Source organism: Capricornis sumatraensis, chromosome 12 (genome assembly GCF_032405125.1).
Source record: "Capricornis sumatraensis isolate serow.1 chromosome 12, serow.2, whole genome shotgun sequence".
Classification (NCBI taxonomy): Eukaryota; Metazoa; Chordata; class Mammalia; order Artiodactyla; family Bovidae; genus Capricornis; species Capricornis sumatraensis.
The window spans coordinates 80,676,675-80,695,173 of record NC_091080.1 but is presented as its reverse complement, the minus strand read 5'-3'; the positions used below and the strand labels follow the sequence as shown (position 1 = coordinate 80,695,173).

At 42.1% G+C, this 18,499-nt stretch overlaps 1 protein-coding gene across 2 annotated transcripts in view; it reads left to right on the top strand.

Moving 5' to 3' along the window:
* LOC138088939 (ATP-binding cassette sub-family C member 4-like) overlaps positions 1 to 18,499 on the top strand; it is a 157,757-nt gene that overhangs the window by 31,579 nt on the left and 107,679 nt on the right. For both annotated transcript variants that reach the window (XM_068984192.1, XM_068984190.1), the window contains exons 6-11: positions 511 to 674; positions 1,843 to 1,968; positions 3,515 to 3,764; positions 12,589 to 12,690; positions 16,422 to 16,511; positions 17,708 to 17,899. In XM_068984192.1, coding sequence (XP_068840293.1) covers positions 511 to 674; positions 1,843 to 1,968; positions 3,515 to 3,764; positions 12,589 to 12,690; positions 16,422 to 16,511; positions 17,708 to 17,899 — 924 coding nt within the window. The remainder of the gene's footprint in view (positions 1 to 510; positions 675 to 1,842; positions 1,969 to 3,514; positions 3,765 to 12,588; positions 12,691 to 16,421; positions 16,512 to 17,707; positions 17,900 to 18,499) is intronic.

Genomic DNA, 18,499 nt, shown 5'->3' with positions numbered 1-18,499 from the left:
GCCTTGTAGCTGTTGGTCAGACACTTCTCTTTCAGTTATTCATTCATCAAGCATGAAGTAAGGCTGCTACTCAGTTTCAGGGTTGAATATAATTTAGTTTTTGCTGTGGAGAAACCACAGCCCATTAGGGAGGTAAGTACACAAATAATTACGAGAGAGTGTGGTACTTATCATAATATAAGGTTTTCTTCGGTGCTAGAGTGAGATGGGGGCTGAATATAGGGGGAAGTGAGAGTTTGGGGATGCCCTGAGCTCATTTGTGGTGTAGACAAAATCAACATCTTCCTTCAGGTCGGGCTCTCCCTGGATGTCCCTGAAGCTGGCCCTGTGCTGCCAGGAACAGTGTCATCTGGGATGGACATGGGTTTCTGCTTTAGCAGGTTTAAAACCCACTGAGATATCACTGTTTAGGTTCCCATCTGTTCTTTCAGAGCAGATTGTTTCTGCACTGTGTCTTTACTGACTTTGATTGTATACAGTCCCAAGAAGGCTTTGTCTTTCTCTTTTTAGGTAACGATGTTCTTGCACTATCTGTGGGTGGGGCCACTGCAGGCTATCGCAGTGACCGCCCTGCTCTGGATGGAAATAGGAATGTCATGTCTTGCTGGGATGGCGGTTCTCATTATTCTTCTGCTTTTGCAAAGCTGCTTTGGAAAGTTGTTTTCATCACTCTGGTAAGAGAAACACTGGTTTAAAAAAATAGGTGATACATGCTTGGTGACATCCACAGTCTGTGAATGAAGTCGATGCTTCTGTTCAAAAACAAAACCAGTGCCTTCTCTAGTCTCTTCTTTGCATGGGTTGCAGACCCTTCAGGCTTAGCCAGAGGAGGCTCCAGCCTTAAGCTGCAGGCTGATCTTTAAACAGAAAAGGTGATGGCACCCACTGGCTCCTCCAGACACTGTACCTGAATAAGTGGAGAGTCCTTAAGAAGAATTTACCAATATCCAAGTTATTTAAACGTTATTAAAAAGAGTAATAATTTTACAGGGCCATTTCTAGCAGCATTTATTTTTGTTAAGCTTGTTTTAGAGCCACTTTCAGGTAGTGTATTTATGTTTTGTTTTATTTCAATGTTTCCATTAAGTTATAGGCACCCCAAGGGCAAGACTGACCTTAATTATGTCTTTATAAAACCCCACAGTCTCAGCAGCATATGTGACAGAACAGTGGTCAGTGATGAGGGCCTAATGGTGATAAGATAGACCTGAAGCAGGTCCCAGAGGGTTGGAGGTGGGTCATTGTCCAGGTTGTCAGGTGATGGAGGTATTGTGCTGTTTGAAGATTTTTTTCCTTGAATTTTTTCTTTTTATGTGTGACTTTACATGTGATATTTTTATCTATTTGAAATTTCCTTTCCTGTCTTTGCTGTGGAGAGATGTTCCTTATCTTTTAAGGCTCTGTTCCAATGCTACCAGGTCTCTAAAGATTGTCTTGCTCTCTTTTCCCAGTGAAATTAACAGCCCCATCTTTTCAGCTCCCCAGAATTTTGCTCCTATTTTTTTACATCATAGACACTGTCTTCCTGGTACATCCCTTTCTGTCTTCTCTGCCCAAGCACAACCTCCTTGGGAAGATGGGTTGTATCTGACTCATTTCAGGTCTTCCTTAGCTGATATGGCAAGTTCTCCAAGTTACTTCTTGAACTGGACTGAATGGTTGACTTCCTAATTGAAGATTTTCTCAATTTGTACCTTGAATAGGACTTGCCTGTGTTTGTTGTCAGCTCAAAAGAGCTATAGAAAATAATTTGATCCCTGGTCCCTGCCTGTGCCCACTGGTGCTGCCACAGAAATTTGGGCTGTGGTCACTAAGCCTCATCTCTCATGTCTGTCCCCTCAGGAGTAAGACTGCAGCTCTCACAGATGACAGGATCAGTACCATGAGTGAAGTTATAAGTGGCATCAAAACAATAAAAATGAATGCTTGGGAAAAGTCATTTATAGACCTTATTTCCAGACTGAGAAGGTAAGGTGTTTTTTTGTTTGTTTGTTTTTTTTTGTTTTTGTTTTTTTTTAATAATATATCACAGTGTATGTTTGTACTGTTTTATTTCCTATTTTTACTAAATGGTTTAGAAGTCTTACCAAGTTTTCACATTAAGGTAAATCTAAATACTACCTCTCCATCCCCCCATATGTGGCAGGATGGTCAAGGGGAATAGTAGAGATGTCATTTTCAGCTGCTCTTCCATTTACCATCTTCTTGAAATACATATGATTCTTACTTATACAGAAATGAAATTCCAAATACTTCTTAATACTACAAATTCCAAATAAGCAATGATTCTAAGATATTAGTGTTTGAGATGATATTTAAACTAAAGCTATAATATATGTTAATGTAGCATAAATGGGGAGATTATAGGTTGAGTGTACCTGTATCAGGCCAAATGTTATGGATCAGTATTACTCATTCCAAACAGAGCCATGAAAATACTATTTCTTTGTCTTTGGTTTATGTTTGTAGATTTTTAAAAAATTGTTTCATTTAAATATCTGATGATTGTTTATACTCTAGCACAGGGTACTTAGAATTTTCTGGGAGTACCCTGTCACCTCCCACTGGAAATACACTCTCATCTTCCTTCTTCTCTGGTCTCTGACAGTCCTAACTGACTCCTGCTTATCTTCTCAGGGTCCACATGTGTGTGACTTGTCCTGTTTCTACTGCTCTGAATTACATGACTCAGCTCTGTGCTCCTGTGGGGATGTGCTGGCTGCCTCTGTCTAATGTCTTGATGTCTCACAAATTTTGTGTTCTTTTTAAAAAATGTACACACGCATCACACTATATCTTTTTTATTTCTTTACTCATTTATTTTTGGTTGTGCTGGGTCTTCATTGCTGTGCACAGGATTTCTGTAGTTGTGGCGGGCGGGGGATACTTTTCATTGCTGTTCTTGGGCTTCTAACTGGCGGTTTCTCTTGTTGCAGAGCACAGGCTCTAGGTGCACAGGCTTCAGTAGCTGCAGTAATGCACGGGCTCTTGACCTTGGGCTCAGTAGCTGTGGTGCACAGTCTTAGTTGCTCTGCAGCATGTGGAATCTTGAAGACCAGAGACTGAGTCCATGTCCACTGCATTGGGAGGCCAATTCTTATCCACAGGACCATCAGGGAAGTCCTGAGGTTTATTATTCTTTTTCTCTCCAAGTTTATGAGGTCCTGGTAGGGGTGGGCATTTTTTCCTGTCATCAGTGAGGAGCCCAGCACAGGATATGTGGTTGTGAATGCTTGCTGAATGTATGTTCAAATCCTGTCAAATTGAGCCCAGTGTTTAAAAGTGTGACATTAAGACTTTATTTAGTTGGAAAAGTGAAGTGGCGATGAAGTGTGTAGTTCCTGGTTTGGAGCAGAGTCCCAGGTGTGCACCCTGAGTGTCTCCATGCCATGACTGATGGTTTACCTTGATCTATGTCCACTCCCTGAAAAGGGGCCACTCACACAGGGCACTTGAATTCATGCGTTGGATGTCAATGGTTCTTAAAAATGCTATTTCCTACTGTCCTTTCTAGGAAGGAAATTTCCAAGATTCTGAAAAGTTCCTACCTTAGAGGAATGAATTTGGCATCATTTTTTGCTGTCAGCAAAATCATGATTTTTGTCACCTTCATCACCAATGATCTCCTTGACAACCTGATCACAGCCAGCCAAGTGTTTGTGGTGGTGATGCTGTTCGAGGCTCTGCGGTTCTCAAACACTCTCTACTTCCCCATGGCCGTCGAGAAGGTGTCAGAGGCCGTTGTCAGCATCCAAAGAATTGAGGTTTGGTGACAGATAACTTTTTTTCATTGCAGATGGATTCTTTGTAAATTGCCTCCTTTTTTGTGGTGTCACTGTGTTCGAGTTAGGTGAGATTTGCCTCTCTCAGTGTCAAATCTGTCAGTCATTCCAAACTGTCTTACATACTCCTGTCTCATCTTAGGTGGAATGCATTACAAAGCATGTAGGATCCCTGCTCATTTAGGGGCAGTAATATCAATAGCAGTGGCACAGGCTCTATGTGCAGTGATGCCCACAGGGCAATTAAAGTGACCAAAAGCAGGAGAAGGAAGGAAGCAGACTGCATCTCCTGTGCTGACTCAGATGAGATGTGTGTGTGTGTGTGTGTGATGACGTTTCTATACTGTAAAAAACTATTACCCATAAAACAGATCAGCCATACTGGGTCATTTCTGATTCCCCAAGTTTATCATTCTTTCTTATGGAACTTCTAGCAACACTGATAAGGGATGGTCCATGCAGTTTACATAATTTCTCTTTCATAGCTTTCACGTTTTGAAATAAGACATTCAGGAATATCTGTGGACTGTAGTGATGTAATGAGTGACATGGTGATTTGTCCAAGATGCAAGCTTCCTGTGTGTGTTGTGTGGCTGTGGTTTTACTGTTGTTGATATTGGTCTAGTTTTTCTTAAGGCCTTTAACTAATTGAATGAGACCCACCTACATTATTGACGATAATCTGCTCCATGCTCTACTGAGAGTCTGCTTATTTAAGTGTCCATCTCATCTAAAAAATAGTTTCACTGTAATACATGTTTGAACAAGTGTCTGGGGACTGTGGTTTACCTAAATCAACATAAAAGTAACCATCACACCCTCTTGAATCCCTATCTCCTTCTTTGACTCTTGATCATGACTTTGTCCTCAGTAAGCCAGGTGTAAATGGATTTCTTTCCCTCCCTGAGCTCCAGACTTACCTAAAGGGCAGATACAATGCCTCATTCATCGTTGTAGTCCTGTCAAATAGCAGATGCTCAGAAAATATTTAACTGAAGAAAACTTCCAGCTTCATCATGTCTGGGCTCTTGCAAATGCCTAACCATTAAGTATAGTTATAGTGGAAAAATTAATAACTCTGAATCTTTGGTAGATTATGTGATACACCAGGAACTGTGACATGAAAGGGGTCCTGCAGAAGGTTTTCAGGGAATTGTGCTCAAATATTTGGGTAGGGTTTTTTATTCCCTTCCCACCAAAATGCAATTGAACTGTCCAAGGCTTGAAATTTCCTTCCATGTAGACGTGTGCAGTATTATTAGAATTATGACCTGGGGAGAACATTGAATTTTCTGGGGCTGACAATTTCTTCTAAGGGATTCCTGCTCACAATATTAAATATAATGGTCATCTGAGTTAAATTCACCCATTCCAGTCCATTTTAGTTCGCTGATTCCTAGAATGTCGATGTTCACTCTTTCCATCTCCTGTTTGACCACTTCCAATTTGCCTTGATTCATGGACCTAACATTCCAGCTTCCTATGCAATATTGCTCTTTACAGCATCGGACCTTGCTTTTATCACCAGTCACATCCACAATTGCTGTTGTTTTTGCTTTGGCTCTATCCCTTCATTCTTTTTGGAGTTATTTCTCCACTGATCTCCAGTAGCAAATTGGGCACCTAATGACTGGGGAGTTCTTCTTTCTGTGTCCTTTTTGCCTTTTCATACTGTTCATGGGGTTCTCAAGGCAAGAATACTGAAGTGGTTTGCCGTTCCTTTCTCCAGTGGAGCACATTCTGTCAGAACTATGGACAGAGGTTCATGATATTGTACAGGAGACAAGGATCAAGACCGTCCCCAAGAAAAAGAATTTCGAAAAAGCAAAGTGGCTGTCTGAGGAGGTCTTACAAATGCTGAGAAAAGAAGAAAGCAAAAATCAAAGGAGAAAAGGAAAGATATACCCATTTGAATTCAAAATTTCAAAGAATAGCAAGGAGAGATAAGAAAGCCTTCCTCAGTGATCAATGCACAAAAATAGAGGAAAATAATAGAATAGGAAAGGTCAGAGATCTCTTCAAGAAAATTAGAGATACCAAGGGAACATTTCATGCAAAGATGGGCTCAATGAAGGACAGAAATGGTATGGACCTAACAGAAGCAGAAGATATTAAGAAGAGGTGGCAAGAATACACGGAAGAACTACAAAAAAAGATCTTCACGACCCAGATAATCATGATGGTGTGATCACTCATCTAGAGCCAGACATCTCATCCAGGGACGAGATGATGTGGTTAGGTTTAGGGTGAAATAGGGAGACTTGGCCAGATTTGAGAGATACTCAGGGCATGTCTTGAGTTGGGTATTGAGGGTGGAAAAGATGGATTTCAGGATGCTTCACATTTTGGGGTTATAAAGGCATCTGAATTCACTCAAATAGTGAATACTAGAGGAGAGCCAAACTTGGGGAGGAGAGCATGAACTTGGTTTTGAATTCTGAGATGCTTAGAAATATCTAAACGTTTGCTGTAAGACTCACTTCACTGATTGTCCTTGGCCCGATTCAGCTTCCTATCCTGTTCAGTTCAGTTGCTTAGTTGTGTCTGACTCTTTGCAACTCCATGGACTGCAGCATGCCAGGCTTTCTGTCCATCACCAACTCCTGAAGCTTGCTCAAACTCTTGTTCATTGAGTTGGTGATGCCATCCAACCATCTTATCCTCTGTCGTCTCCTTCTCTTCCTGCCTTCAGTCTTTCCCAGCATCAGGGTCTTTTCCGATGAGTCAGTTCTTCACATCAGGTGGCCAGAGTATTGGAGTTTCAGCTTCAGCATCAGTCCTTCCAATGAACGAATATTCAGGACTGATTTCCTTTAGAATTGATTGGTTGGATTTCCTTACAGTCCAAGGGACTCTCAAGAGTCTTCTCCAACACCAAAGTTCAAAAGCATCAGTTCTTCGGCACTCAGCTTTTTTTATAGCCCTACTCTCACATCCATACATGACTCCCGGAAAAACCATAGCTTTGACTAGATGGACGTTTGTTGGCAAAGTAATGTCTCTGCTTTCTAATATGCTGTCTAGGTTGGTAATAGCTTTTCTTCCAAGGAGCAAGTGTCTTTTAATTTCATGGCTGCAGTCACCATCTGCAGTGATTTTGGAGCCCCCCCAAAATAAAGTGTGTCACTGTTTCCATTGTTTCTCCAAATATTTGCCATGAAGAGATGGGGCCAGATGTCATGATCTTAGTTTTCTGAATGTTGAGTTTTAGGCCAACTTTTCACTCTCCTCTTTCACTTTCATCAAGAGACTCTTTAGTTCTTATCCTGTTATCCTGTTATTTAGTTCCTATCCTGTTATTTAGTTCCTATACTGTTATCTAACAGGTAATAGACAATGATTAGATATTCATTTTTTTCCTCAATCTGCCTCTCACTTAGATGGGTTAATGTCCAATTAGAAGGTGAAAAGGGCAGCAAGCAAGAGTGGAAGCAAAGGTCAGCTGAGTTTACTGACAGGTGGTTAGAGCTGGGTGAGGTTTGACCACAGATGGGCTGGAAGTGTGGTGGACATGAGGAGTTTAGAATACAGTGTGGGGTTGAGCTCTGCTGCCCCACTGTCCCCTGCAGCCTGGAATTCAGTAGACTGGATGGTCATCTCCTAAGATCTCTTCTCAGGTCATATCTGGGAGTCCTAGGAAGGAAACCCACCACCCCTGCTTACCTTGCAGGGGGTGTGGTGGTCCATACCCACAGGCAGACCTACACGTGTCTTCATAGTTTTGTGTCTTGTTTATACATGCTTTTCAATTTTCTTTTTTCATATAGAGAATGTGAGGATTTATTATGATTTTATAGGTCCAAAATCCCTCTATTTTTTTCTTAATAAGAAAAGGGGTCTGAAGGTCTTGGCATTGAATGACTCCACTAGGATGGTAAATATCTTGTCTCCAAAGCACTGAAAGTCTTCAGTGATTTTACATGCCGTAAAATGTGTCTCTGAGGTTATATTGCTCATAGAGCAGGTTTTCCATTTCCAGCCACTGAAAACTCAATCTTTTTGGCTACAGTTCTGATGTTGATACTTTCCTGCAGAACCTGTTCTGGGTCTAAGAGAAATTTAATTTCAGATCTTTCATTAGCCCAAGTCCTGGAGAAGAATCCAGCCAGCACTTCTGCACCTTCATGAGTTGGTCATGTGCTGAATGGAGTGTCATTTAACCCCTGGGAGCCTGTGACTCTTTCCCTGCTCAGACCTATTATTTGTGAACAAGCACTCAACAGATTTAATTCCTTACTTAGCACTTGTTCTTTACTTTGTTTTATTGAAAGTGGAAAATCTCTGTTCTACTTTGCACATATTAACATTTTTTTTTGTCTTGGTAACACATTTAAGCTAAACTTGGAATTTCTGTCTAGACAAAATGTATAACATACATGTGTAACCTTTGGCTTGTTGCTGTGTTAGCTCAGACTGTGTAAGGCTATAGTAGTCATGCAGTCAGTGTTTGTACTGATTTGAACCAGCCCTACAGTCTGTTCCTTGCCTTACCCATGATGGGTTGACTCTGTGTTGGTCTCAGTTGGAGTTGTGACTGTAGGTGCATGAATGATGTAGTGTCTCTCCTCTATGTGACTTACTATCTCTCTGGGGATTCAGAGGTAGGGAGGGCAGTGTCAGCCTGGGTTGTCCTGAGTGGTTCCATGGAGGGTTAGCCTTTGAGATGGACTCAGAAGGATGGGTGGCATTAGTACTCCGGGCATCCAGGCAGAGGCCACCTGGGGAGTGTGTACGTAGGTACTGATGGATCTCTGGGTGTGTTAAGCGTGGTGGACACTCAGAGGTGCTGTAAAGAGATGAGGAAGAAGTGGTGTTGGGATTGGTTTGGTGGTGTTGGGGAGGGCTGGCGAAGGAGTCAGCAAAAGAAAAGTTGTATTAATATTTTCAGTGGTTAATAGTGGGTGGAATTGTGAAATTATATTGTTTTGAGAGAAAAGCATTGGGAGAGGGATGAGCTATGTCAGAACAGGTGAGAGCTGGTACCTGGATGACTACGGAAGAGGTGGTGTGGAGAGAGAACTCGGGCTGTGGTGGTTGAGAGTCTGCAGAGGAGTCCTCAGACCACCGTCCGTCCACCCTGTCTCCTGCTGGACTCGGGCACGGGGCAGGGAGGAGGAGCCATGCCCAGCGTTAGGCTCTCAGTGAGCCTGGATGAGAGGAAGAGGGAACAAGTGGATGGCATCTCCCACCAGCTGGTCTTTGAGAGAGATGCAGGGATCACGATGTCTTTCTTTTCCTGCACAGAAGCAGGTTTTCATGTTCAGTTTTTACCAGTTGTTCTTTTGCAGTAGAAGATCGCAATCGCATTTATGATTCGGGGCATGATATTCTGGGTGTCAAGGACTTGAAGTGTGTTTATGATTTTTAGGGTAATAGGTTACTGAGTATGTGTTGTTTTCTTTCTCCCACATCCTCAGATGCTTATTTCAGTTTCCCCCTATGTTGGTTTGGACTCAGTTTGCCTATGAGTCCTAGAATTACCCATGTTAAAGCTGCTTACACTGATAATTTATTTTTCTCTCATGCAAGTGTCCTTATAAGGCTCTGTATGGGTTTCCTGGGGGCTGCTGTTACCAAGTACCACAAACAGGTACTTAAAACCCCAGAAATTGATTGTGTCTCAGTCCTGGAGCCTAGAAGTCTGAAGTCAAGGAGTCAGCAGGGTCACCATCCCTCTGAATCCTGCAAGAGGGAAAACTTCCTCGCCTCTGTTAGCTTAGGTTGTTGCAGGAAAACCTTGATCTTCCTTGGCTTGTAACTGCCATCACTCCAGCTTCTGTCTCCATCATCACGCAGGCATTTCCTGCCAGTGTGTGTGTATTCCTGGTTTTCTCTTCTTATAAGGACACTAATATTGGATTTGAGACCTACCCTACTCCAGTGTGATCTCACCTTAATTGATTACATCTGCAGCAACCCTGTTTTTAAGTCATATTTTGAGGTAATAGTTTAGGATTTCAGCAGACTTTTTTTGTGGGAATCATCCTCCATGGTGTTAGGGACTCAGACTCTTTCTTTTTTCTAACAAAAATTTAATTTTATCTGTGCTGGGTCTTCCTTGCTGCACAGATTTTCTCTAGCTGTGGCAAGCAAGCTTCTCATTGCGGTGACTTCTCTTGTGAAGCATGGGCTCCAGGTGCCCAGGCTGCGGTAGTTGTGGCACTTGGGCTCTGGGCTCAGACTCAGGAGTTGTGGCACATGGGCTTAGTTGCTCTGTGGCATGTAGAATCTCCTGGACCAGGGATCAAATTCGTGTCACTGCATTGGCAGGCAGATTCCTATCAACAGCATCACTAGGGAGGTCCCAGACTCTTTCTTGTTACTCCACTGTGTATGGCCTTGACCAAGCTGGCAGCCTCCAAAGCCCAGGCCATGGGGCAGAGGAAGGTTCTGGACATTGTCACTCTCCACTGGCCTGGATTTAGTCATGTGGCTGCTCCTATCTGTTTGGGAGCCTGGAGAGTGAGGGCCTCCTTCCAGGCTGCCACTTGCAGCTAAAATCTGAGGTTTGGGAAGAATGAGAGCAGACTTTGAGGACAGCCTGCAGTCTCTGCCACATTTTCATGGTTCTTGGAGGAGGCAATGGCACTGAGGTTGTCTCAGCTGTTTACTCAATTTCTCTGCCATAGTAGCTTTTCTTGTTGGATTATGTCTAGCATTTGTAGGACAGGAGGGAGTTTTCCTGCATAAGATTATGTTAGCTTTGTAGTGGTTCTCAGGAGTTGGTTTTAATCAGCTACATTCCACTGAATAACTGCTAAGCAATGTGAACACGGCAAGAAGTGGGAGCTACAGTCATTCCTGTTGCAGGAGAGAGGGCAGTGTCCATGAAGAGAGACCGTGATTGTAGAAAGATGCTTGTAAAATATTTTTAAGAGAAATTTAAGAGCACTTCACTTTTAGAATAATGACTTAAGTGATAAGTAATGAAAACCAGTGACACTGACTTAAAACATTAGGAGAAAGGCAGAGTGTGTTTAAGTGCCCAAGGAAAGGTCAGGATGCAAAACAGGCATCGCCAGGGTTTTCGTTTGGCATCTCTGCCATTGGTCTTGTTGTCCCAGCCTGTCCTGTGCCCCTTGATGCCTGAAGGCCTGGGCATGGCCTTCCTTGCTGTGTTCCTAGCAGTGTCACGTGATGCTTGGCACCTCGTGGGATTCAGTAAGTAACTGTGGAATTGTTTCCTACCAATTCTCCTGTTTGTTGTTAGTAACTCAAAAGGTAAACAATAAAAATATCCAGGTTGTAAATGTGTTGAAGTTTGGAGTCATAATTTCTCTTTAAGGAGGAACCAGTATACTTGTTGAGAAAGTCACTATTTGTTCATGGCCAGGAACTGTTTATTTTATATGTATATATATATATATCTGTATGTTTATATATATGGCTTCCCAGGTGGTACTAGTGATAAATAACCTTGTGTTTATATGGCTTCCCAGGTTGCACAGTAGTAAAGAATCCTCCTGCCAATGCAGGAGATGCAGGTTTGATCCCTGGGTTGGGAAGATTCCCCAGAGAAGGAAATGGCAACCGATTCTAGTATTCTTGCCCAGAAAATCCCATGCAGTTCTCAAAAGAGTCATACTTGACTGAGCAATTAAATAACAGTGTTTGTATATAAAATATTCTTATATGTGCTTTATATATAAATATGTTTACATATACACATACATATGTATATAAAACACTATGCACATGAAATGATGCTCAACATCACTCATTATCAGAGAAATGCAAATCAAAACTGCAATGAGGTACCACTTCACACCAGTCAGAATGGCTGCGATCCAAAAATCTGCAAGCAATAAATGCTGGAGAGGATGTGGAGAAAAGGGAGCCCTCCTACACTGTTGGTGGGAATGCAAACTAGTACAGCCACTATGGAGAACAGTGTGCAGATTCTTTAAAAAATTGCAAATAGAACTACCTTATGACCCAGCAATCCCACTGCTGGGCATACACACCGAGGAAACCAGAATTGAAAGAGACACATGTACCCCAATGTTCATCGCAGCACTGTTTATAATAGCCAGGACATGGAAACAACCTAGATGTCCATCAGCAGATGAATGGATAAGAAAGCGGTGGTACATATACACAATGGAGTATTACTCAGCTGTTAAAAAGAATTCATTTGAATCAGTTCTGATGAGATGGATGAAACTGGAGCTTATTATACAGAGTGAAGTAAGCCAGAAAGAAAAACACCAATACAGTATACTAACACACATATATGGAATTTAGAAAGATGGCAATGACGACCCTGTATGCAAGACAGGGAAAAAGACACAGCTGTGTATAGCGGACTTTTGGACTCAGAGGAAGAGGGAGAGGGTGGGATGATTTGGGAGAATGGCATTCTATCATGTATACTATCATGTAAGAATTGAATCGCCAGTCTATGTCTGACGCAGGATACAGCATGCTTGGGGCTGGTGCATGGGGATGACCCACAGAGATGTTATGGGGAGGGAGGTGGGAGGGGGGTCCATGTTTGGGAACACATGTAAGAATTAAAGATTTTAAAATTAAAAAAATAAAAAACTAAAAAACAAAAGAAAAAAAAACACTATGCATACTATATATACTATATTATATGATTTTGTATACCATATAATATATATGATTCTATATAATATATATTATTTAGTATGTTCTGATATAAAACAAAACTAGTTTGCATACAGCTGACAAAATGATATGTAGGCTGTATAAAATCTTTTATTATAAATTCCAGAAAAGCAACTATTTTTGTTTGTACCTTGTTTTTGCAGTTTAGCAATCTGTGTTTCTTCTTTTTCTGTAGAACTTCCTATTACTTGATGAGATACCTCAGCTCAACCCTCAGCTGGTATCGGATGGTGAAACGATAGTGCACATGAACGATTTCACTGCTTCTTGGGATAAGGTAACAAGTCCTCCACCCCAAGATCATGACTACTAATTGACAACTGAACATAGGTTTACGGGAGAATGATGAGGTTTTCCACATGGTGTAAAATGTGATTTGTTCATATATTAAGAGTATGTTATAAAACGTCTCAAAATCAGAAATAAGGTTTGCAGCTAATGGAGATTAAGTGTAAAAATCAGCCTAAGAAGTTTGACATGTTGCTCTTTATTTCATTTTCAAGAGAGCTTTCAAAGTAGTAGCACATTTTGAATTTAAAGTACATGTGTTTATAATGTTAGAATTTACAGGATTGGATGGTCAAAATGCTGCAGTGTGGAATGGTTTAACTAATGAATACACAGACAGTTGTTAAAGAGGCTTTGGGGAATCAGTGTACATTTTTTGCCTTGATTATCAGATCACTTTATTGTACATGCAGTGAGGCCATGATCTGGATCTTTGCTGTGGGGTAGAGTGGGGGCTCCCCCATCTTAAGCTTCTGGATGGTTCTGGCTACTTTGGTAGCAGCCAGGGGCAGGAAGGAAGCAGCAGGTGGGCATAGTGAGCACCAGTGATTCCTAGTTGAAGGGCTGCAGTGTGTGGAAACTGACAGGGAGAACTGGTGATTTTCCAGCCCTTGGTTTATTTATGACTTTCTGGCAAACAGAAAAAAACAAGGGTCCGCTTTCAAAATTGCACATGCAATGCTGCCTCTTTTATCAATGACTGAAATGTTCCTGCCTCCGTGGTTCGCTGGTCCTCTGTGCACATCCTCCTGTATCAGTGTGGATTAGTCAGGAGGAAAGAACTCCACCATGGGAGAGGGAGTTCCATGCAGGGAGTTAGTTGCATAGATGATAAGAGTGGGCAAAAGCAGAAACAGCAAAATGGTGGTGGGTGAGACAACCCAGAAATTAGCAAAGGCAGGAAACTGTTCCCGCCCAAGAGCCGGGAGGACCCAGGAAGGAGATGTCTCTACCAGAGGGTCCACTCTCCAGAGCAGAGCTCAGAAGCCTGGCTGCTGTCAGGGTGGGGACCATAGGGCAAGTGTCCAGACTCTGTGGACTCCTCCTGTCTTTCATGCCTGTGACTATTTTGCCACCTGCATGGTGTTCACCAGCTTCTGATTAAGTGCCTGCCATCTCCATCAATAGCACAGTAGGATAATATGTTCCCAAATATATAAAACCACAGCCCTGTGCCAGTTGCACATGGCACTGCACAGAAGGCGCCTGACCTATCCTGAGAGTTTCTCATACTGTATTCCGGTAGATTTACCTCCTGTTTTGTATTTCTCATCACAGTACTCTTGAAGCATTTATGGAAAGCACTAAAATTCCATTATAAATACCACTCCACGTGAATGCTAACATATTTTTAAATGACCCATTACCCAATTTCTTTTGTACCAAATTATGCAGCATTTTAAAATGAGCTATTTTGTTTTTCTTTCAAGAACTTAATAACATGTTCTCAGATTTTTGTGCAACTTGCATTGTAAAACAGAACAGCCTGTTATGTTGTCCTGGCCTTGCCTATGGAAGGTCATTAGTAATTATGGCTGTCAGGTTAGATCACGGGTGAGAGATCCCTTGAACCGGGGACACAGACATTGGGGTTTTAAAGAGAAACTGAATCTGAATGAAGCCCCTGCCGGGTTGGAAGGCAGGAGATAGGCATGAACTCTCTGTAACCTGCTCCATTAGAGAACCAGGTGGGCAGGTGGGCAGGTAGGGGCAGGTTTCAGGGACCCAGGTCTCATTCATGAAATGATGGAACTTGGTCTCAGTCTTGAAGATGTAAAATAAATGGTCCTGTTGTAGCCTCCATTTATTCATGGGGTTTTCAACTATGTCTGGTACAGAGTGGGGGCTCAGCTGATGATCCTTGTTGAGTCAGCATCCCCTGAGTCTGAATAACCAGGGGTTGACTGGACCCAGCACGTGTGCGCTGCTGAGTGCTGCCCTCTACTGGTCTCGGCCAGTAGTGCCCGATCCTGAAGCCTGAGCAGGGAGGGAACTCAGTGTCTGACCCTGGGAAACGGTGAGGGGTGGTGACAGGGAGCTGATGTTGGTGTGTGACATTGTTTTTTAGTCATAACTGAGTGATGAGTAATAAAATAGGAACCCTAAGTGTCAGAAAAGAATAAAGAAGTGAAGGTTAAAAAATATTTATGTTTTAACATCTAGCTTCTTATTGGTAGATTTATAGTTTCTTTTTAAATCTGGGGCTGGTGTTTTTGACCATGCAAAATAACTGTCACTTTTTAGCATGTGAATGCTTTATAATTAGTTCATTTCTTTCCGGAGAAATTTTTCATTTTGAGGAATATTCAGACTTTTAAATTCAGAGTCATGTTTTTAGTCTTTGGGGCACTTTAGAGTCAAGTGTCACCATTCATTTTTCTTTTTTTTTAAGCATTGGCAGCTACTGACAATTTTCTTAACACTTATGATATGTTGAACCTGAAAGTCTCTCAGGAATGTGACTTGTTATTGGCACAATGAATACTTTGTCCTCCGTTGCATTGGGTGGGGGTACTAGCACATCTATCACCATGGTTTTTATTGTTATTTTGATCCTTTGGGCTTCCCTGGTGGCTCAGACAGTAAATAAGCTGCCTGTTTTTCTTCAGTAGAAGTACTTTATTATCCTCTGTTCAGCCAAAAAAGGTAATGTATATAAATACATATAAAATTGAGGCTTTATCACTTTGATTCATCATGTCATAATTAACTTATTCCCCATTTGGTAGTATTAAATTAGAGCTCTTGTTAAAAATTAGAGCTTGGACCATTATTAATAACACGTAATTTGCCAAGAGTGACTATTATATAAAATACCCCTTCGCTTGCTGAGCACTACTGAGGTTCATTCTTTATCAAATGAAAGTGGAGAGATTAGTGGAGATTTCAAATTATTTAATTAAAGGGCCAGGCATGCCAGGAACTTATGCTGCCACCTTGTGGGGATTGATAATGCTTTTGAACTGGAGAAGACTCTTTAGAGTCCCTTGGACAATGAAGAGATCAAACCTGTCAACCTTCATTCCAACATTCATTGGAAGGACTGATACTGAAGCTGAAGCTCCAACATTTTGGCCACCTGATGTGAAGAACTGACTCATTTGAAAAGAAGACCCTGATGCTGGGAAAAATTGAAGGCAGAAGGAGAAGGGGATGACAAAGGATGAGCTGGCTGGATGGCATCACCAACTCCACGGACATGAGTTTGAGTGTGCTCTGGGAGTTGGTGATGGACAGGGAAGCCTGGCATGCTACAGTCCATGGGGTCGCAAAGAGTTGGACACGACTGAGTGACTGAACTGAACTGAACTGTGAAGATTAATGAGACAGTTAAAACCAAAAGTCAGGATGTAAACTTATAAATGATTAAAAACCTCCCAAGCTGGATATTCTATTAAGTGCATTATATTAATAAGCTTATGTGCATTATTCAGTTTGCGTTTCAGGCAGGTGCCTTGTCGTTTCTACGACTAAAATTCTGTGGGTGTCTAGAGCTATGTCCTTATGGAAATCTGGTAAAAGAATGAGCCTTGTTAACCCCCAAAGAGATATGTATGATTGGATGAAAAGGCCTCCAGGACTTACTATCTTAAAATAAGAAGGGGAAAAATGTGGATTACATTAGCATATCAATGACTATTACATAATTTTCTCTACCTTCTGAAGTAATGTATGTTACTTTATTGAAATGGGCACATTTTTATAAACTTTAATTTGCAGAAATCAGGAACCCCAACCCTACAAGACCTTTTCCTTATTGCCAAACCTGGTGAACTCTTAGCTGTGGTTGGACCTGTGGGTGCAGGAAAGGTAAGTTGTGATGCCTTTTGTCAGCTTGATGCAACACCACCGCCCTTGTTAAATTTTCAGAGTTGAGCCCAGAGCTGTGTGTGACACAGTTTGAATTGGGTGTACCTAGAACAGCGTTTCTCAAACTGTTCCATGGAATATTAGTTTTGCAAGAAGGTTTCATGGCCAGATAAATCTAGATAAGCACACACTGTGTGTTCCTTCTTGGTGCTTCACATTGCACAGTTGGGAACCATTGTCAGGAATTTGGACGTCTCAGTGAATGAAATTATTGATGTGACAGCTGTTCGGTTTGGATGGAGACAGTGGGGACTTATTTTCATCACAGTGACCCCTCCAGGAAGTCTGCAGGTGGTGAAGGCTCTTCCGGGAAGCTCTGAGCATTTCCCCATGGGACTTGATGTGATCCTTTCAGTGCACGTGTAGTGAATGTTCAGCCACGTGCTGGAGCTAAAGACACAGATGTGAGCCAGACCCCGACGTCTCTACCGTCCAGAGGCAACCAGGTTCCAGGGCGAGACAGATACACAGGCAGTTTATCTCAGCCCAGCGTGGTGAGCGCTCTGATGGTGTAGACACAGACACGTCACTTCTGTGTGTCACAAGAGATTTGAAAGATGTGCACTTGCACTTAGTGTCCTGTGTTGTGAAACAACAAAATACAGAAACCTAAATGTGGATGTGTACACGAGAGGGTGATAATTTCCTCTATGATGGACTTTTGCTTTTTAGACACAACTCATTTCAGAATTCTTTTAAGTAATCATCTTTGGATATATTCTTCACGCATAGCTTTTTAAGAAAAGTGTTTGTCAAGTGAAGGATACCTGGATGCAGGAACAACTGCGCTAAACATCAGATACATGAAATACACATCCTGCTGGGCTGCTCTGCTAGTGAAGGATGTTAAACATTCTTAGTGTTTGCTGACTGTAGTGCTTCATTTGGGGGCTTCTCTTGGGCAGAGGAGATTGTTATAGTATTTTATTAATATTCTTTATCAACCGCTCATTTGCATTGACCGATAGTGTTATTTTCATTTGTTTTTGTCCAAACTTCCAGGGCTGTACTTTATCCAGTTCTAAATGCAAGAGGTCTATTGTGTATCAAGCACCAGCCTGGGGTCAGCTGTGCTATGGGATATGTTTCATTCTGAGTGCTCTCTGTTCACGCGTGTGTGTTTCTGTCTGTTTCAGTCATCACTGTTATGTGCTGTGCTGGGGGAGCTGCCCCCGAGCCAGGGGCAGGTCAGCGTGCACGGGAGGATCGCATATGTTCCTCAGCAGCCCTGGGTGTTCTCAGGAACTGTGAGGAGTAACATTTTATTTGGGAAGAAATATGAAAAAGACCGATATGAAGAAGTAATAAAGGCTTGTGCTTTGGGAGAGGTGAGTAAGGACTTTGAGTAGCATGTACTAGAATTTCAAATGGCAGACTTGGTTTAAACTATCAGTAAAGTTTGTTCAAAGTTCTTTTTTTTTTTTTTTTTTTTAAGTTTGAAAGATCGTTCAGTGTTGTTTAGTATTTACACCGGTCTTCTGAGTAAGTATGCAGGCATATATGCTACTCCTTCAATCCTGATGTCATAAGGACGCTCACAGAATGCCTTGTTGAGGAGGGAGTTGTTTCACTTTGGGAAGTTTCATTCACTTTTAACTTATTTTCGTAGTGGACAATTACAAACATTTCTAAAATTAGAGTGTACAGCATAATGAACCCTCTGTACCCACTCCCCAGCTTCAAGCAGGAGCAGCTGGTGGCCAGTCTTGCTGAATCTCCATCCCTGCCCTCTGCCAGCCCCACTGCCACCGCCCCCACCCTCCTGGGTTATTCTGGAGCAGATCCTAGACCTCAGATTAGTTCATCTCTAAAGGTTTCAGCTCAGCTAGTAAAGAGTCTGCCTGCAATGTGGGAGACCTGGGTTTGATCCCTGGATTAGGAAAATCTGCTGGAGATGGAAATGGTTACCCACTACAGTATTCTAGCCT